At 38.6% G+C, this 21,664-nt stretch overlaps 2 protein-coding genes across 4 annotated transcripts in view; both read left to right on the top strand.

Moving 5' to 3' along the window:
- IL18 (interleukin 18) overlaps positions 1–18,388 on the top strand; it is a 22,755-nt gene extending 4,367 nt beyond the window's left edge. For 2 of the 3 annotated variants that reach the window (XM_072426160.1, XM_072426161.1), the window contains exons 3-6: positions 13,012–13,068; positions 14,276–14,416; positions 15,828–15,967; positions 17,464–18,388. In XM_072426160.1, coding sequence (XP_072282261.1) covers positions 13,029–13,068; positions 14,276–14,416; positions 15,828–15,967; positions 17,464–17,685 — 543 coding nt within the window. In that variant the 5' untranslated portion in view covers positions 13,012–13,028 and the 3' untranslated portion in view covers positions 17,686–18,388. Of the gene's footprint in view, positions 1–10,835; positions 10,890–13,011; positions 13,069–14,275; positions 14,417–15,827; positions 15,968–17,463 lie in introns of those variants that run through there. The other variant, XM_072426162.1, reaches the window with a different exon arrangement.
- PCSK7 (proprotein convertase subtilisin/kexin type 7) overlaps positions 1–21,664 on the top strand; it is a 501,704-nt gene that overhangs the window by 295,796 nt on the left and 184,244 nt on the right. The gene's annotated exons all lie outside the window — the stretch shown is intronic.

The following is a 21,664-nucleotide window of genomic DNA, read 5'->3' as shown; positions in this document are numbered from 1 at the left end:
AATTTGCACCCCCCCCACCACCACCACCACCATAAATTTGCAATACCCCTTTCTTTACAGATTGCAGCAGAGCACCTTTTTGCTTTTCAATGCATTGTGAGTGCTTGATTAGTGTACATCCTAAGTAGTCTCTTTTGATACAATAAACAAGCATATAAACAGATGTACAAGGTTGGGCAGGCCTGAAATAGCCCTTCAGAAGGTGTAAATAGCATGTATGTATATGGGAGTTACATAGTATACTAAAAAAGAAGGGGACAGAACAGTATGGTGTTGGAGTTACTTTATCCTTTAATTCTTTGATGTAATCTGGTATAAGAATGTCAAGCTCCCAGTGTATAGTTAAGGGCAAGCGTATTTAATCTATAGATCCATATCTTCACTAATTTTTGAAATGAATCAGTAATTATTTTAGTTAAATTTGCATTCATGAAAAAAGAGCCATCATAGCTCTTTAAAATGTTTAACTGTTTTCTCCAAGCATGGTTTCCAGTTAATTACTTGCTAAAAAAATAAAGTTTGCCAGACTATTATTATATTAGCAGCAAGATGTCTCAAGATGGAGGACTGCCAACCATAAGTCCCTAGAAATTGAAGTGGAACTTTTTTATTTACAGAGCCTATTTACCTTTGGACAAAGATTTATGGCAATATTCAATATATTATTATTTATTGAATATTGTTATAAATCCCTCTCTCTAGTTGTTTAAATTTTATATACTGTCCATTAGAGGGTTTGGCAAACTGATATATATGGATGGAGAATTCTGAATTACCCCTACAATGCTCACCTTTGCACATGCCTATCATTAATTCATTACATCTCCAACCAGCATCACCTCCTCTAATACATGTGTTTAAGGCATCTGTGGACCAAACTTTTTGCTAGTCCTCTTTGAATTTAGAATCATTGAGACCATTCTTCCATTTGTAAATGTTAGTATGTGCAGCATGGACTGATAATGTAATAAGACAAAACAAAACAATTGAAATACTGAAGGTTATGGAATTGGGGAGCTATAATAACAAATGCATTCAAAGGTAGTCAGTTTAACGTCAATAATTGTATCTCTAATGAGCACTGAAATTCCATGTTTTTCCATATATCTGTAGAATTTTGTATTAGGTGGTTGGCATTTGTATTGATGTCTGACAACTACAAAAAAAGTTTTCGAAATATACTTTATATATATTTATATAGAAGTTTTGAGATCCCACCATGTGAATTCCTCTGGTTACTAAATACCAGGGGAAACAGTGGGTTTCCCAATACGGGGCAGCAGTGGTAAATACTGTAAAATTAATCAAATATTTAGTGCTGTTCAACACTCTATGATTTTATTAGATAAAAAGGTCTCAATGTTGTGGGTCTTGAATATGACAGGAGACAATTTATTGGTTAAATGTCAATTGGAGAGACGTTATTAGGTTTTTGGTGCTTGGTGTGAAGAGTAATGTTATGCTAATGGCCAGCAATTTTTTTCATGTGGTTCATGTGGTGTATGGTGATATTCGCTTGATGTGTCTGCTATATGTGATTACAGTCCAAAACTAAAACTAGCAGCTGATAAATGAATTTTTTCATCAACTACAACATTTATTTAAGAAATTTTATTTTCTGTCTCTACTTCACCCTAATAAAAATGTCATAATTTGATTTATTAATCCCTTGCCAACAATAAACTATATTTCAAACTTAGCAGCCATGAGATGATATTTTATTCATAGTTGGATGCTGATTTTTTATTAACTCATTGACTTTTTGTATTGATTTGGAGACAAAGTGATGAAATTTCCCAAACAGAGGCTAACTTTACTGCTCTTCTCCTGAATCATCAGTGTAGATTATGTAAAGTCCATGACCTTCCGGCCAATATTATTTTAGCAGCTTTTCAGATTGGGAGTTTCCAAGTAAGTTTGTGGTTCATTTTGCTGATTCTCAGCCAATACTAACATTCTAGTACCTTGTCAGAAGTTGAATGCAACAATGTGAGTAAGTCTGATGATGTTATTACATGAAAAGAGAACTGCTGATATAGTATTTATTTCCATTAGGTTGATGCAACAGCATCTCAATTCTTGAAATTCTGCATGGTGATTATTGTTTCCCAGATGTTTTGAGTATTTATTTTTTTCAGTTTGCTCTCCTTCTGCTCAATAATGCATCATGTGTGCAATATTGCTTTTAAGATCTTTACATTAATGACAGATAAATTTTGAGTCGAATATGCAAAGGTTCTAGTTTATACAGGAAGCAACATTTATAGGGTACCTTTAACATGTGATCATTCCCCGTACACAGTAAAATCTAATACTGCAACTGTGCATATATTTTTAGGTACCTTACTTCATGCCCAGACCACAAGAATGGACCAGATTCGAGAAGGAAACAACAACTAAAAGATGCTCTTTAGTATACAGGGCTTGTGGCTGTACTTTGGCCTAAAAGAACCATAAGACTTATTCTTTTATCCAAACCACATTCATAAGCGGTTATTTATTATTGCTTAATGATCACTGAATTGTGGGCAATGGCCTTGGGGTATGCTTTTCTTTTACTTTTTTAGAAATAAGGTTCTGCATGTCTGATCTGGACCATGGTGATCCTGAACCCAATAATGTGTTTTATTCCCCATTTTAAAACATTACTAAATTTGTGATATTCTATATAGTGACAAGCAACCCCAGATAACCAGGGGATGTCTGAGACAGGATGCACCAGCTATGGTATTTTGCTATTTTAAGGCTGTAAATAGCAGCGGTCCAGGTTTTGTCTGTTTGAGGCATGGGATCCTGGCCAGGGGGTCCTGTTTGAAGAATGGATGTGCACAATCTGTAAGTCTCAGTGGACAGATAATGATAAAGGATACACAGACAGAGGGTTATTTTGGCATGCAAGAAGGTTTGTATTCGTTGTAGGTTAGAATCAGAAAACAAAAGTCCTAAAACAGTAGACAAAGTAAAGGCCATAAACTAGCACTAGACAACTTAGTAAATCGCGTGTGCATGAATGGAGTTTATCGACACGCTTCACCCAAAATGAGCTTCCTCAGAGGTATTAACACACTTGCGAGGTAGGAAAAGCAAATGTTCTGAATTAGGTGGTGAATGTATAAGCTGTTTGGTGGGGGGGGGTAGCCTAGATAAATAATGAAAGGATGTATATTTAGAATATGAAGTTAGCTAGGAGTTTAGTTGTGTTATGAAAAACCTGAGTGAGTGTTTAGAGATGGTAGAGTATGCAAGAAAGTGTAATGTGGCAGGTAGAAAGGGAAAGTACTATATAGGAATGACTTGAATGAGAATTCAGTCTGTAAATGTATACTGCAGTGTTGAAAGAAAAGAATAAAGAAAGAAAACAAAATGGACAGCTTATATTTATGTTGGATTTACCAGTATATAAATATGATGACAGGAAATTTTAATAGTAGTGCAGTGTTGAAAAAAAAGAAAAATCTGCTTACTAAAGTTATTTTTTTGGATTTCGTAAGTTGTTACTACAGTTCATTGTGACTCAGCTCTGTTGTGTCTAATGATAAAATGATCAACAAAAAGGAAGTCTGATAACCCTTTCTAAAAAGGCATAGTATGGATTAAAACAGAACTCTGGCCACTAAAAAAGAAAAGAAACAATGTTGCCCCCTTCCCAGCAGCAGCTAAAACCCAGTCAATCAATAATAAAACTACGTACATATGCTAGATAATTTTCATCCAAGATGAACAATGACCATTTTGAGTGAAAATCTGTCATTTTGAGTGAAAATCTGTCTATCATACTGTATATCACCAAAAAGTTAAATTTTTAAACCATAGTACATCTTCAAAGAAAACTGCATGGTCAAAAGCAACGTTACTTTTGGGAACCGTGCCGCAATCTGCTGAGGAAGAATGAAAAATCTTTCTCCCAAATCAGGGAATCCACCAGAAAAAAAATAAACCGATCATCTCGTGTTGTGTCTTACAATTATGAATGAGGCATCATTATTTCCTTCCACTAACTTGGCTTTGACCTAAAGCATACCTAAACTCAGAATTTTTACTTTACATAAAAGGGTGGACAACCCTTTTATTTAAAGTAAAAATGTTGTTTGTTAGTGTTAAAAAAATTGCAGTGAGCAATGCATGCGCAGTGAGATCGGCAAGTGGAAGAAATCTTCCGACAGACGACCCTCAGAGAGGATCCTGGGCCTTCGCTATGTTGAAGAGTGAGGATACTAATAAAGTTGGCAGTGCCTCCACCCAGGACAGGGTCTCTGTTAGCAGAGGGGCTCCTTCCTGGGACATTAACCAGAATTAATACCAGTAATATAAAACAGCACCTGGAGAACCACTACACCCAGCATACAACATTAACCATTGCAGCTAAATGAACACACAGGTTGGAGTATTTGTAAGCTTTATATCTAAAAAACAGTAATAACAATATTTACAATCCATAAACATAAAGTATACAAATCAAGCATCAAGCGCAGTGTCCTGCGGAGAATTGTGCACAGATATACCCGGGTATATATACAGTTATGATCAGTGTCAGGATGAGTTGCAGAGGCCTCTGGAGTTGATTGTAGCAAAGTTACAGTTACCTATGGGCCATCGGATACCTAACCTATGCTAGATGTAACTAGACAGAGGGTGCAGATCAGCAGGAATAACTGAAAGGGCAGAGCTAATATATATTTGTGTATGTAGCTGATACACTGACAGTAGGGATTTCCCTAAGTGATCTCTGATAACAGATATCACATATACCCCATTAACACAGAGGGTAATAATATAATACTGCAATGCACAGACACAGCAGTCAGTGTGTTCTGGAAAGAATGCAGGCACCTACCCTGACTGAACACATGTTCTCATCTCTATCCCTGTACTTCCTGCATTTCTCTATATCCTGGTGGGGTTTCTAAGGCCACTATCACGGGCAGGAAACACTTCAACAACTTTATTTACCTTTTACAAAGTTACAATTCAGCTAACAGATAGAAAAAGGCAGTCCCCTACACACTCTCCCTTGTGAAATCTTTACGTCCCGGCAAAGATACATAATATTTATAATCAACTTTAGTTCAAAGTAACAGTGTCGTCCTCTATTTCCATTACAATGGCTTGCTGTGAAAGAATAATGCATTAGTAACAATATGTGCCAGGATAAGCAAAGACTGGTAGCATGTTAAGCAAATTAGAGACTGCCCCTACCCAAGCATGGTATAATTGGGGCTGGCTGATGAACCTGGGATGACCCAAAGCATCATACGTTAGAATAGGTTGGGGATGGCTAACTCTCTCCCCCCGCGCACCTTTCTCTGAGGTAATCCCATGTTTTCGGGAACTGAACTAGGACTAATAATCATAGTAACGGATTCACTGGTTGTCAGATGACTGTGTGTCTGACTGGGTGTACCCACTGATGTAGGCACAAACTCTGGACATCTAGGATTCAATTGGTCTCTTGGGGAAGACATGGTGGTTGGGCTAGAACTTTCAGGAACTACAGTCCAATCACTCTCATTGGTATCAGGAAGGTCAGGTGAAACATCCCCCTGAGGCTAAAGCGGTTCACGCTCTGGAGTGTCATTTGCAACATCTTCATCTCTGACTTGGGGAATAGGCAACAGGTGATTCCTATGCCAAGCTTTGACTCTTCCTTCTGGTCCCTTAATTTTATATACTGGAATCCCAGGTAGTTTTTCCACCACTGTAAAAATGTCCTTTCGCCATCCGCCTGTCAGTTTATGCTTTCCAAAGGCTCCAAGATTTCCTAAAAGAACTCGGTCACCTTGGTTCAAAGCAAGGAATCTAACATGAAGATCATATTGTCTTTTGTTTCCCTCATTTACCTTGGCTGCATTCTCTTTAGCTAAACAGTAAGCAGACATGAAGGTATGTTTCAGACGGGCCACATACTGATAATGGCTGTTGTTGCTCACTCCGTCAGTAGAAACCCCTAACAATAGGTCAATAGGTAATCGGGGTTGTCCTCCAAACATCAAAAAGTAGGGAGAAAATCCTATTCTCTCATGTCTTGTACGGTTGTAAGCATGGACCATGGCTTCAACCTTACGGCTCCAGGCACGCTTATCATGAAATTGTACTGTGCCCAACATGTCCAGTAATGTCCTGTTAAATCTTTCAGAAAGAGCATCACCTTCAGGATGGTAAGGTGGGGTTCGGCTCTTATGGATGTTCAGTAGCTGAAGTAACTGCTTATGCAACTTGCTTTCAAAATCTTTCCCTTGATCGGAATGCACCCAATGGGGTAGGCCATAATGGATAAAATACTTTTCCCAGAGTACTTTGGCAACTGTAATTGCCTTTTCATCTTTAGTAGGAAAGGCTTTGGCATATCGAATAAAGTGGTCAGTCACCACCAATACATTATCAGTACTTCTTGAATCATTGTCAATGCAAAGAAAATCTATGCAGACTAAATCTATGGAACCTGAACCGCGTAAATGCCCCATTGGAGCAGCTCTAGTTGGCAGTGCTTTCCTCAGTAAGCATCTAAGGCAGTGTCTGCAAAGACTTGTCACGGTTTCTCTCATCCTGAGCCAGTAGAATCGGTCTTGCACCAAGCCATAAGTCTTTTCAAGACCAAGGTGACCATGATGGTCATGTAGATTTCGGAAGACCATCTTCCGAAAACAATAGAGGAGAACTAGCTGATGTCTTCCAAGACGGTCATGATACAGAATCACACGATAGAGCAGACCCTTGTCTATCTCAAACTTCTCCCAGTCTCCCAGGAGTGGACCACACTCAGTAGGTAATGATACATTCCTGGATCATTGGCACTTACTGCCCGATACAGGGGTCCAATTATAGGATCAGCCTTTTGACTGTTAATCATCATTGATTTGGAAATATAGAACTTTTATTGAATGATCCCAATGCAACAGATTAGGCAAATATATCAGGCACTGCCTCAGGCCCATTTTCTATCGAATCTATGAACCATATCTCAGAGAAAGCGATCTGATCTTCAGCGAGTGCTGCCATAGCACACAAGGCTCCCACACCAGGACTAGGGACTTCCTCCCTTGCTCTGTGTTCTGTGTTAGGAGTTAGACATGGGCGTCTAGATCAAGCATCAGCCCCAATGTTCTTTGGACCTGGTTTATACTTTAGGGTAAACTGATAGTTGGATAAGGCTGCCAACCATCTATGCCCTGTAGCATCAAATTTTGCTGTAGTTAGGACATAGGTCAATGGGGTATTATCTGTGCTCATTTCAAATGTAGCTTCGTACAAATAATCATGTAGCTTATCCACAATGGCCAACTTGAGCGCCAAAAATTCCAACTTGTGTACTGGATAATTACGTTCACCAGGGGTGAGGCTCCTACTAATGTAAGCAATAGACCGTAGTCCAGCTGGATATTCTTGGTGCAACACACCACCCAGTCCTTCAAAGCTAGCATCAACATGAAGCACATAGAGCTTCCTTGCATCAGCGTACACCAATACTGGTGCTTCGGTCAACTTCTTCTTCAGTTAAGTAAAGGCCTCTTCACATGCAGGTGTCCAGCTATCTCCAAAGGGACGTTGATCCACATTTTTTTCTTACCACCACAATGGGAGAGGCATAAGGACTTTTACTGTCTATTTAAATTCACTGGGACTTCATCTGGTGTAAGGTTTGTCTTAGTCAGCATCGTTTGCTGCTACCGCCCGGGGTCTCTCTCAAAAAGGAGTAGCATCTGTAAGTCGAAAAGTGTGTTGAGCACTCTTAGCACAGCCCACATCCATTTCATCTGTAAAGGGAACACTTCTAGCAAATCAGACAGCAGGTCTGTCAATTTCTTGTTCCAGGTCTCTGACAAATTAGGATCATTTAAATCACACTTGAGGGAAGAGGGTGTGTCTCTGACCTCTGACTTGAGCTCTGTACACTTCAACATATGGGTACACTTCAACATATGGGTTCACGCCACATCCTGGTGGACCAATCACAACAGGATGGGGGGAACAATTTCTCACAGTCACAACTGTGGATAACTCTACTCAGGATCTCCAATCCTTTCTCTCAGGGATCACCATCCATCCTTCTTTGGTTGGTATTTTCTCAGGGGTTTGCATGAGGATGTACCTCCCATCCCCAAGCAGTTCAGGGGGAATGCCGGAGGCTACCCTCAAAATTCTTTCTCCCCCTGGTGAAATCTCCACTGGATGTTCACCGATGTGGTACACCACACCATGCTGGTAGCTAATCGAGAGGACATCGCAGAGCTCTTTAAGGTCTGAGGGCATTTCACCTTGACCAGAGGAAACAGCTCTATCTACTTCAAGAAACATCTATAAAGCACCATGTACTGCCTGGCAGTTGGTACCCAATATCACAGGTACTGCACAAGGGTCTCCGGTGTCTGGACAGACCAAGGCCATGTTTTCCATAGAAGTAACACCCCTATCCTGTAAGCTCGGGACAGTCACAATCACCTGTAACCTTCCATCAACAGGATAAGACACAGAGTTCAAGCCCCACAGCTCCATCTGTTCTCTAGATTGAAGGGGTACGCTGCTCAGATATTTTTCATAAAAGGAGCGGTAAATAAGTGTGACTTGAGATCTGGTGTCAAACAAAGCTGGAGTAGTATGCCCAGTAACGGTAACTTCAACAACAGATTTAGCTCCTATGACAGGCCCTCCTAACTTTGGTTTAAATTTTTTCCATAGAATCCACTTCAGAAGGGCATATAGCGGTATGATATACAAGTCAGGACAGAAGTAACTGTAGTCTATTAATAAAGTATCCCCTTCTTTCTGACGTGTCAAATGGTAATCAGCAAATATTTGTTCAAAATGATCAGAAAGTACCTCTATGTAGTCAGCTGCACTTGCACCCTTCTGAGTGTCCCTGTACAAACGGATTAATTCTGCACCTGGGGACCGCAGACTTTCTGTGACATGCTGTCTTTTCCCTTCTTCTAAACAAGTCCACTCCTTCAGGCACTGAAGAGTATGTTCTTTCCATATCTCAAAACTCTCTTTCCCTTGGGGCACAGGCACATTACCAGAGAATATTTTTTTTTCCTATATTGTGCTGCCTGAAGGCCTTGTGCTAACATCTCAGTGAGTTTGGTAAAAGTACAAATTGCATTATCATTGGATAGACTACCATCACTAGCCATGCTGCCAGTATAAGCAGGTGACCCTGGTTCTTCCTTTACATGAACCTGCTGGGGAAGTAAAGAAGGTAAGTACCTTCTCCTAGGTGCAGATTGAGGGCGTCACTGTGCATTGAGTTTCCCTTCTATTGCTGTATCCCACTACCATCTCAGCATTGCCTCCAAATGTAGCCCTGTTATGGGGGGTCATGTAAATGAGTGAGGATACTAATAAAGCTGGCAGTGCCTCCACCCAGGACAGGGTCTCTGTTAGCAGAGGGGCTCCCTTCCTGGGACATTAACCAGAATTAATACAGTAATAAAAAACAGCACCTGAGGAACCACTTCACACAGAGAGCAACAAGGTGCTGTCATGTTACTTTTATTCACCTGTGTTGGGAAGTGAATTAGGCACTTATTGAATATGGCATAGCGCTGATGACACCTTGTCTGTTTATTATTCAGATCCTTGAAAATATTAAGGTCTAAGTAGCTGGTTGTATTGACACAACAAGCCCAGTGCTGTTTCCCTAGCAGCTGTAGGACTTTGTATGTAAAATAAAATAAATCTTTTTAATCTACCTAGGTCTGATAAAATAAATCAGTGTTATATGGCCTTCTCCAAAATGGTATATTCTAAACTTACCAGTACTAGATTACAATCATTCCACTATGATATGTGGACCCCACAGTTTAGTTAAAAGTTTAGAAAGTGAAAACTTTGACCTGATGTCACTAACCTTCTAGAGGGATCCTTATCATACTAAGGATCCTAAATATTGCAAGACACAACTTCAGTTTGCTGGACCACTTTCTGATAAGATTTAGGATGTTCAGTGCTTGAAAGTCTTTTTGGAAGTCAGTTATAAGGTATATATAGTTTTAAACTTTTTTCCTACAAGACTTTTCATTGTAACGTTGATTATAACATTTTGATGTTTAGGGTTTACTAGCATTTATTAAGAGAGAGTCATACTGAGCATCCCAAATCTAATTAGTAGTTGCTCCAGCATTGTGCTAATGTGTTTTCTTATGAAATTGTATATCCTTAGGTCTAGTGACATATTGTGGATTGTAAGTAGACCTATCACCACATTATTAACATTATATAAAAGGGTGGCAATCCTTTTAAAATATTGTAAATATGTCTTTTTTTAATGATTTTTCTTTACATTTTTTAGGAAGGACCCCTCTGCTGTAGCAGTATAGACAGAAGGGGAAACCTGCAGCCTCCTGGGATACTTGCGTCACATATCCCAGGAGGTTGTAGGCTGCTCCTTCTGCGCATGCCCAAGTTCAGGCGTACATCATTAGGGGCTTCCCAATAATGTAAAAAAAGTGCCAATCTCACGCATGCACAGGGAGTTCAGCACTTTAGATTTACACTTTCAGAAAGGCACTCGCGCAGTGCGAGTTCAGGTGACGTGAAAAACCAGGAAGAAAGACGATGGTGGCACTGAAGGAATGGCAAGCACTGGAAAGAACAGGGAAGCCAAGCCTTGTGGGACTCACTGGGCTAAAAATAGAGAATTCTGATTCATTTTTTGAGTTTTCCTTTTTTCCACTGACTGTCCTCCACCCTACTTTATCATGCCAAAGTAATCCCAATGCTGATAAATTAAACCCAGCTGTTGTCATGTAGATGGTGGGTTGGTGGAAGGACCAGACTCCACCCAGAGGAAATAGGCATTATTTATTTTTCACTGTCTGGCTAAGCTCTTTACACAAACCAGAACTCATAACAGAAGTGTGTCCTCTGTTTCTTTGTTCAGAAAAAGTTGACTGGTAAGTTAATTCTTATTGATCAAAATATTGCAGTATTATTTTATTAAGGTCAGATGTAGTTTTTCTATGTTTCATACATAGATTAATTGCTACAGATAGGTTGTTCTCAAAGACTCCATGCACTGATGCATGCAGATGATTAGATAACCAGACATTAAACTTCAACAACCTTTGCCTAATGACTTCTGATTCCAATTGTGTGTATGAATAGGTCATAATGGGTACAAGCACATCAGTAAGGGAAGATGACTGACCTATGTTTTAATAGAATTCACAATAGGGGATTCTCTGTACAACAAAATCTGACATTTTATTTAGAATGGAGTTCTAAGAGTTTTGTATATTACCTATTTAAATACACACTTTGCTCATTTGTTTAAGTGTAGCTTGCATAGAGAAATGTATACATGCGATAAAGTTTTATATACCCTTCTGAACAATTAAAGACAGGTTTCGACTTTGCAACTTTTATAGTTATGAGCAGTGCATTTATTCTGTAAAATAAGCTTGGTACTAACAATTATTGTGATGCTTGTGGTGTTGATTTACATATTTTTTATGTATTTTTTTATTTTCACATTTGAAAGCCCCCTACTATCCCTAGCACCTCACGTCCAGAATTAGTTTACTTGCCTCCAGTAGCTGCCATTTAGTAGAGGTATTTACATGGTTCTTTCATCCATAACAAATATATATAAAAAGTATGGAAAGGTTAATGGTATTCCTTGTCCACTAAATCAACTTTATAGTTTTATATATAGAGAAGGTTAGCCACATAAATTATAATAATACTATAATTCTCTCTCTCTCTGTATTTATGAACATTTGTTGAAACATGTTTTTTTTTACATTCGTGAAGTGTAAGTACCTAAATTTGACTTGACATTAGACTCTTACCTGTACTGGTGTAAATACATTTCTGTTTCACTCATTGAAGCTGTTTTCACATGCCAACACTGTGTGTAAAATAGGGAGGGAGTGAGCAAAGCTTCAAAATAATATGTAGAAAAGCTCTAGCTAGCAGTTCTCTTTTTTTAACAAGTCAGAGTTATACAGTTTCAGGCTATTTTGGCAATGCTGGAAGGTGGAAGCAGGGTCAGCTTAGCCTATTTAGAGGATGACATATTCATATTATTGCATTGTAAGAATTAATGTTATTTGCTTACATGAAATATTGGGGCATTCATTTCGATTGGCATCCAAACACAAGCATGTGCATTGAGGTGCAGTGCACATATTTGGTGTGTTTTTAGTACATTAGGCAACTTGAATGAATGAGCTGCCTTAGTACAACTGTGGTATAAAAGGCCTGATTAATTATAGCTAAGGCTGGAGAGAATACACCTTGTCAGTGAACCTGGGGAATGGATTTCCTAAAAGGCATTTGCTATTTGTTAGCAAATGTTTTCAATCCTGACCCAGATTCATTCCAGGTTTGTCAGATCACCTGGGTTCACTGATGAAAATGTGTCCTTTCCAGCCTTGAAGAGCTTTAATAAACCAGTCCCACTGTGTGTGCACCAATCCAGTTTTTAACCCTTGGCTTCCTTTTCATTATTGCTATTGGTTACTAGGCATGGTCCTGTCCACATTAAGTTCTGAGGGGCAGTGGGAACAGCTGACTTCCCAGGTGGCTCTCAGTGACTGGTAACCCATACCTTTTTTACTGTATTTTAGGAGATAAGTCAGATAAGGATTTCTAATAATGCAGAATTAAAGAAAAATAAAAAAGTAAAGACTCTAACTGCAAGAAGGATGATACTTTTGTAACAAACCTATTCCAAAAATGTAGTGATCAAAGTCACTGCAGGTAATTCCATCCACTACAACAACCAGTCTATTACAATACCAGTCTATGGAGTATTGTTTTTTGGCCTCGTCTTGTTTGACTCATTTTCTAGTGTAGATCCTGACATTGGCTTATTATCCTTTACAGCTTTAGACCTTTGGCTTCCACACTTACCAATCATAGGAGCAGTGGGAACATTGGTTCCTGGCTTCCATTGGCTGGTAACTTTTTTTTAATGTTTTAATTTCTCAGAAAAAAATGATCTGTCAGGGTCCATAGTAAGTTCAATGTATCTGTAGCTATCACTTTGTCTAATTATTTCTCTATTTGTAGCTTTGTTGTAGCGGAAGATGAGTACCTACTTGAAGCCTATAATGTGTTCATATCAAGGTAAGCAAAAAAAAAAATGTGCTAAGCATGCTACTGAATGTCTTGATTACCCACATAATGTGATTCTTCTCAATCCCTACATGTGTCACAGTAAATGTTCTTAAACTTTTTCTATAAGGTAATTTAAAAAACAGTTGTAGCAAATTACAGTTCTATACAGAAACTATTTTGAAGACATTGTTTAACTAAAAAACGCTGCTTATGACTGTGTACACCCTCTTCCCCAAAATGTTACAAATACTATTAATTTCCTGTTATTCTTGGCTGCAATAATGATAGACAATTGTTCATGAGTGTAAAGAGCATGCTATAGTGTATTTGGAGGAACTTGATTCATAAATCAAACACGCAGTGCAAGCTGTTTACTTTGTACTCATAGTAACACCCGGTCATTCGGCCTTTTTTGTAAGGTAGTACTATCGGAAATGTTTGTAAGGGGAAGTAAACATATTTCTTCATGCAAAAGTTTTTCTACTACTGCAAAGCCTTGCTGTTGTAGAGTGTATGCACAGTATGATACCCGAGTCTGGTGGACATTTTTAACCTGCAAATGTTCAATTGGCTTTGGAAACATAGGGCCTGATTTATTAAAGCCCTCCAAGGCTGGAGAGGATACACCATCAGTGAAGCTGGGTGATCCAGCAAACCTGAAATTGGTCTGATCCAGGATTTAAAACATTTGTTAACAAAAAGCAAATGACTTTAAAAAAAATCCAGGTTTGCTGGATCACCCAGGTTCACTGATAAAAGGGTATCCTCTCCAGCCTTGGAGGGCTTTAATAAACCATGCCCTTACAGTCAAATTCCTGTTAGCACAGACAATTTCCCATTTATGTATCTATTATTCCTACAACTTCTATACTATGTTGGTCTTCACATCTAGAATGTCATCGTATAAAGGATCCCTCCACCATTAACATACAAGATCAGCCTAAACTGATTGGCTTAGCAACACATTCTTTTTCTTGGCAATGAAAGGGAAAGAGGAAGGATATAGGAGGAACTGGCAAAACCATGTGGTTCTGCTTTTTTTTTTAATGGAGTAATGAATGGTTAAGGTTTTCTAATCTGTCTAAGGTGCCAGGTTGTAGGGTCAAAAGTTCCTCATAAACATGAGATTATTGCATGATACATCTCAAAAACTCCCAAATGTTAGGACTATTGTATTTCTATATGACATTGTCACTAAATTATTTGATATTTACAGATGAAGTGGATGCCTTTAAGTGGGGATCCAGCGAAAGTGTTCCTTGCAGTTTTAAAAACATCCTAAATCAAACATTGATTCCATACCCGGAAAGGTCCCTTGTTGCATTTCAATCTTTTAGAGATACAGAAGAAACTGATGGTATGCATTACTTTATTGCCAACATGACTTTTTTGTAATTGAATGATATGTATCTTCTTAAGGAGGACCTAAACTGAAATTTATACCTTACCTAAAAGGGTAGGGTAGGTCTGAGACGAAGGAGAATGCCAGGACAACGTGGGACCTGATCTAGGAAACCTCCGGAGGGATTAACGAATATACAAAGGTAAAGGTGAGTTGTTTTTTTTTTAGTTTACTTCCGCTTTCAAGCTTAATTCTTATTAGCACCAATGAGAATAATAAAAATAGACTTAAACATTACAAGAGTGCAAGAAGGTAAGTTTGTTTATTGCAGAAGGAATAGGTCATGTCATTTCTGTACAGAAGAAACAGGGGATGTCTCTTCTGCATTAAAATAAACTAACCTGCCTGTTTGCAACTTTTTATCTAAAATCTCATCACTCCTTGCTCCAATGCCAGTGCAGACATCTTCACCCTGTCCTCCTCCAGATTCCGGATCTTAACCCATCGTGATTGGCCAAGCCAGAAAGATATAGCTGGTACACATGCACATGAGAGTTCCATGATTTCTGGCAACCAGCTATGCCATGTGCATTCATGTGCCATTCAGTGTACATTAAAGAACAGACTGCAAACTGGCAGTTTGCCTGTCTCTTCTGCAAAAAAATAAATTTCTGCTCATTTTTTTTATTATTGAAACATTTTAATATTAAGGTTTAATTTTGCTTTAGTACTCCTTAGGTACCCCTATCTACCTCTCCCTGCAAGAGATCTATCCTTATGCCAGGAGGAGTCATCTAAAGCCTCTTACAATTTCTGTGACTAGTGACCAATCTGTAGCAGGGGTGTATTAGTGCAGGAATGAAAAGTAGATCTCTTACAGTTCATTATCCCACAGTTTTATAGATAAGAGCACAAAGTGCATGGTCGTGCCACCTGCATTCAGCTCATACTCTGCATGGGAATGTGCTACTGACAAGCAGCAAACTGTCTATGTCTGTGTGCAAGTTGTAGCAGTCCTGCTGCTCTGGACCATGTTCTGTAATGTTCACAAATCCAGCCCAGGGTGTGCCTGGAAAGAGCAACTACCCCTAAATCTTGATGCAAGGGTTCTAAAAGACCAAAAGCAATTTTGTGCCCACATTCTTCTCCATCAACCCATGCCCCAGTGAAGTACACACCCAAAAAAGGACCCCTACCCTGCAAACAGAGGGAGACAAAAGGACCTGAGCCTGTAGGGGCTGGCAACCATGAAGTTTTGTAGGTGGTTTAGGTGAGTACAAATTGTATTATTTTAGCCAGCAGTCAGTAAAAGGGGTTAAGAGAAAGTCGACCAGTTGTGACAAGTGAACCCCAAATCAGTTTATTTTCTTGCAAAGCCTTTAATGGGCAGGTTATACCATAATTTAATTATATGATTTTTTTAAAGGTAGCCAACCCATATTCTTCTTGAAGAAGTACAGAGAACTTGCTCTGCACACCAAAGGACTGGCAGTAGCAATCACTTTCAAAGAAAACAATATAAACTACATCCTGAGTGTTAACAGTGATTTCTCTATTACTCTTGAGGTTGGTATATGACCAAAGGTAATTTTATACATTTTAGTTGATATCAGATAGAAATTTTATACTTTTTATAACTTACAGTATTACTTACATATTATCAGTATTACATTCAAAATTTCTGTGCCTCAATAACTTGTTTGTTTTGCAACTGGAGAAAGTTGGATCATTTGAACCCAAGGAATTCATGTTAAAAACGTAAGTTCTTTATACCCTGCAAGCTTTGCTGCTGCAGCCTAAACAACTTATACCTCTTTGTGAACTTTGTGTCACATCCCTATTTTTCTTGGTGCACGGTCTGAACATCAGGAAGTTCATAAAAACTGGAACCTTATGACTCAGATTTTTGGTGGTCCACTATAATTACACAAGTCTAGACTTTTATGACCAATAAATAATCAATATATTGAACAGTGTGGGGCTCTTTCTATATTAAACAGAGAATAAGTACCTATACTAGCTGTAATAACACCGTTAATAGAATGTTACATATTTTCTATGGGGGTTACATTTCTTTATCTTTTACTATATGTAACTGGGTTTTTCTTTTTATTTAAATTGTGTGGTTCCTGCACCCAAACGGTAAATCACTATAGAATGTAGGAGTAGTAGACATAAGGGCCAACTGATCTAACCTGTGGAAGGGAAGCATGGGTCCAACATACCTTGAAGTGTGTGAAGGCCCAAGGCTTATAGTGGTGAATTTTATTAGCAGCAGCTGGATAGTCAATAAAGCAAATGTCAGCGAAAAAGAAGATCAGGCAGCAGAATATTCAAAAAATCTGAAGTCCACAAAGAGATATCCAGCAGCAGAAGGTCAGACTTGAGTAATTTAGAACAGCAAAGTCAAGCATGGATCAGGAGAGCTGAACTCCACAGTAATGAATATTGGAGATCACTAATTGGAGCCGGTCGGCCCTAATTGGTTTTGCAGACACAAGTTCTTATAGCTGTGTACAGCACAATGCATAGACATGCACAAGGAACATTACCAAACACCATGCCACACACACATGGGCAAATAGCCCAACTTGGCACACAAACCTAGATACTCATGCATGTTTATGCAATCCACTAATCCTGGTGACCTGATCCGGTAAATTTGGAGATAGCCAGGTTCTGAAGTTTCTTCAAGCAGCAGGTCCTCTTCTGTAAAATAGAGATTGGCAGTGCGGGAGATGGTAGAGATGCAAATTTATCTTCTTTGTGTTGTTTTAAGGACTAGTAATCTGCAATATTACATTTTTGTTCATGAGTTTAGGTACAATTTAAACAATGCAAGTGTGCAGTTCTTAACTACCGGTAGTTATGCTCAAGTAATTTCTGTGGCAAGGGGTACATCAAAATTTGTTATTTACCATTGTACAGAATATATCTACACAACTGTTTCTAATTACTCACCAGCCACACAAGTAATAGTAATCCTACAAAAAACGCATTTTTTTTGAAGGGAAGAATATGTTTCAGTAATGTAATAACCCCTTTTGTTTTACTTATTTCAGCAACGTGAACTTCCACAGCACATTCCAGAGACGGAAAGTGAGATTATCTTTTATCAAAAAGTATTTCGTCCAGAGCACCCAAATTCATTCCGTTTTGAATCATCAGTAAAACGAAATTATTACCTTGGTTTTAGTTGGGATGACAATGAAAGGAAACTGGTTCTAAAAAGCCCTGAAGATGGTCTCGATGAAACAATTAAGTTCATTTTGGATAATGACTGACAATGTGCCAGCAGTTTTTGGATGAGTTTTATTAACCACAAGCTTTTAAATGGTATTGTAATAATCTAATAGAATCCCTACATAATGTTGTTTAGATTTGGATAGGGAGGTAAAAGTTAGATGTTGTTCTACATGTTTATAACTATGCTAATGGAGACCTTTCCCTTTTCTTCTTGCCCGAGTTACTGGAATGTAAAGTAAATGCACATTTTAGAACATGTTTTCATTGCCATATACTATGTCATCTATTCCATTTACTTCCTACATCAGTGAAAAATATCACCAATGTAAGAAATAGGAAGACCTTTACCAAAATGGTTAAAAAACCTGACTGAGAGTTCAATCCTTCCCTCTTCAAACTTAAAAACAAAATGCTTTAATGGGATTTACACTTTAAAGTTGTTTGATATTGGTTATAGTTTATATGGAAAGTTAGGGCTGGCATTTTGGTATAAAAATATATTTAAAAAATTATATTAGTGAGAGCCAGTTAGTAATAACATTTTTACTGACCTAGTACAGTGTAGTATGTTTCAGAATATTTTTTATTAGTTGTGAATGTAAATCAACATATACAGTACCATCTGGGCTTGGGAAATGAACTTCATGTGAATTTCTGAGGGTTTGGCTTCTACAAAATGTTTATTTATTGGTTTCTGTTACAAAATGCCTTTGTTTTAAATAAACTTTTGATTTAAAAACACTAATGTGTCTTTTTTATTTTATCTGTTTCTTTTCTGCTGAGCTAGGTGATAATTTTTCAGAACTAATTGTAAGGCCCTGGTCCAACACTCATCAGATGGCAGTCCCCCAATCTAACACCGCAGTCTTCACCTTTAGTACCCGCTCAACCTCAGGAGACTAGTTGTGCCTCACAGCACACGGTTGCCCCATGACTTCTGTGTGCAAGGGATGGTGTCTGGGGAAGAGCTTGCAGAGGACCACGAATCCACAGATAATGTAGTACAAGATTCTTATAGAGGCAAATACAGAATATTAAGCCAGAGGTCATGCACAGGTGATCAGTCCACCAGACATGGTATCCAAGGGGAAATAAAAAGCAGAGTTGGGGTCCAGGCAGCATACAATCCACGGGTCAGGAATAGGCAAAGTCAGTAAACCAAACAAAATTATACACCAGCAGCACAAGTCAACCTTTCTTAACGCAACAGGCGTTGGTTACTGGGAGCAGAGAGGCTATAAAGACCCACCAGCCAATGGTAAAGCAGAACTGAGATCAGGAACTACTCTGCTCATTAGTCTTAGCATAGCTCTAAATCCCCTTTCAGCTACACCTAGTCTCAGAGCGGGGGATGCCGAGAGATCATTCACAGCCAAAGGAAAACTGGGGATGCCGCAGACTGCAGAGCAGAGGACTGACAGCTATTTGCCTGATCTTCCCTGCTGTTGCAATCAACACCATTGAAGAGAATTAACAGGACCCTGCGGTGGCCTAGTGCACAGGATCACCGACCAGATAATTGTCTCTTAACACTGATCTTGTACATTAATCATATTTATGTTTTCTACCTGATTGTATGTTATTTGAATAATGTTCACGTATATTCTTTCTGCTAAATGGGCATGAATGATTTTGAAGAACTGTCTGAATTGTTTTAAAAGGACAAGTTAGATTCCCTTCCTTGTGAATCTAATGCAGCAAACATTCATAAAGTCCATACTATTTTACAACAGCTAGTGTTTACAAAGTAATTCTAGTTTGTGCCCTCTGAGAGTTTGTGCCTCTCAGAAGAGAATTTAACCTTCTTCTTTAATGGTTTAATTTTAGATTCTCTTTTTTCCTAATTCATGAACACTATTGGATAAATAGCTTATTAGTATATTTACTCAGTGCTCAGATCTCTAACAGACAAAGATCTGGACAAATATTAAATTCAAAATAATCTATTTCTTCCTTTAATACCTAAGCAATACCTAAAAATGGAAGAATTGAGACCCCCACATCCAGTGACCTGATTTATTTCTCAATATAACTAATATAGCCATAATCAAGGATTAATCGGAATAGTGAATAGGTTCAATCTCTGTTTCACTTAGTTGTGCACCAGGTTCAGAGACATAAATATATCCTTGTATGAATTTTATGAAGAGGTGAAAAATTAATATAATCTCTTGTTTTTGGATATCCTCCAAACATCCACTTTGGTGGAAGTCTGCCATATGATGAGTATAAAAAACTTGTTTTATTTGTTGATGTTTCTAATATTGGCAGAACAATTAAGGTCAAACCCTAATATTATATTATCAAGTGTTCCTTATAATAGGCCTGATGTATTAAAGCTCTCCAAACCTATAGAGGATACGATTTCATCAGTGATCCAGCAAACCTTGAATGGATCTGGTCCAGGATTCAAAACGTTTGCTAGCAAAGGGAAAATTACTTTTAAAAAATCCATTCCAGGTTTGCTGGATCACCAAGCTTCACTGATGAAAGTATATTCTCCCCAGTCTTGGAGAACTTAATTTAATCAGGCAGAATATTTCTTCAAAAGATTTTTGACCCACTACTCTAAATCCGAAACCATGGACACAGATCTCCCATTCATATTCCTTTAGATGGTCCAATACAGCACTTAAATACCTAGGCACTTATAATCCATGACACCTACCCATGATAACTGAACTAAATTTTGCTCCTCTATTCCTAAGAATCTGGATGGATATCCAGAGATGAACCAATGGTCTTATGTCTTGATTTAGTCACATAGGTGACATAAAAATGAATGTTCTCCTGAGACTGTTATACTTGTTTCAAGCACTCTGGGTTACCATACCCAACTCCTTCCTTTAAAATGCAAACTCTATATTGTTGAACTTTGTCTGCGGGGGTGAAAATCCATGGATAAACCTGTAGACCACTTTTCCTGTCCAAAACTCAGGGAGGCATGGGAATGCCAAACCTCTCTCTATATTATGTGGCTGCACACCTCACAAGAGTGGTGGACTGGTGCCTCCACTCTCCATAAAAGCAAAGGGTGGGCCTGGACAGTTAATTAGCAATACTCCACTGCCTGCAATACCACGGCTTCCACATGCACAGATGACATCGCAACAGAAACACCCTATCATAGGTCCAACAACATGAGTCTGTGCTAAATATAAAAAATCCTCCAATCTTTACCGTCACCTTCCCCACTTCTACCTGTGATTGGTAACCCATTTTTTCCTCCAGGGATAGAAGACCCAGGACGTCGTGTTCTGGGAAAACATACCCTAAGTAACCCAGGCTCGACAAATTGTTTACTCCTTGACAATCTTTGAAAGATTGTGTATTGAGGAGGGAGTGGATCACCATATGCTTTCACAACCTGTACAACTGTTACATGCTCCTCCTCAGGGTTCTTTTACCAATCTATTTGAGATCATGGGAACGGGACCCTGACATTTTAGGAATCTCAACACATGCAGTTATTATCATTGGCCCACAAATCCTCAATCAGCAGCAAATTTCAAGAATTAGGATACAAAGTACTAACAAGGTGGTATTAGGTACCTACACACTTACATCAGATTTTCCCTAGTATCTCAGATAGGTGTTGGAGATGTGATACAGATAGGGGAACACGTCTACATATATTCTGGTCATGCCTTAAACTCAGGCCATTTTAGGGTAAGGTTAGAAACATCATGCAGAAGTTCACAGACCTACCAATACTAGATGACCTAGTGTTCTTCCTTCTCCATCTCAATGATAGACCTCAGAAAGCATATCGCAACTCGGTTCTTAAACATATGGTTAGTGCAGCCAGAGCATGCATGCCTCTACTTTGGAGGCAACTAACTCCGGCTAACATTGGACTTTGGTTTCAAAAGATTGACAAGATTATGCTCATGGAAAATCTAACATGCAGCATTCATGGTACAGAGGAGAAGTTCAGCAATACCTGGTTCTACTGGTTACAATACCAAGACTCTACCAACTATAGTGTCTATTTAGCTCAGGTAACATAAGGCGATT

The sequence above is a fragment of the Pyxicephalus adspersus genome, chromosome 11 (genome assembly GCF_032062135.1).
Source record: "Pyxicephalus adspersus chromosome 11, UCB_Pads_2.0, whole genome shotgun sequence".
Lineage (NCBI taxonomy): Eukaryota > Metazoa > Chordata > Amphibia > Anura > Pyxicephalidae > Pyxicephalus > Pyxicephalus adspersus.
The sequence above is the reverse complement of the archived record's forward strand: the minus strand, read 5'-3'. Positions and strand labels throughout refer to the sequence as shown.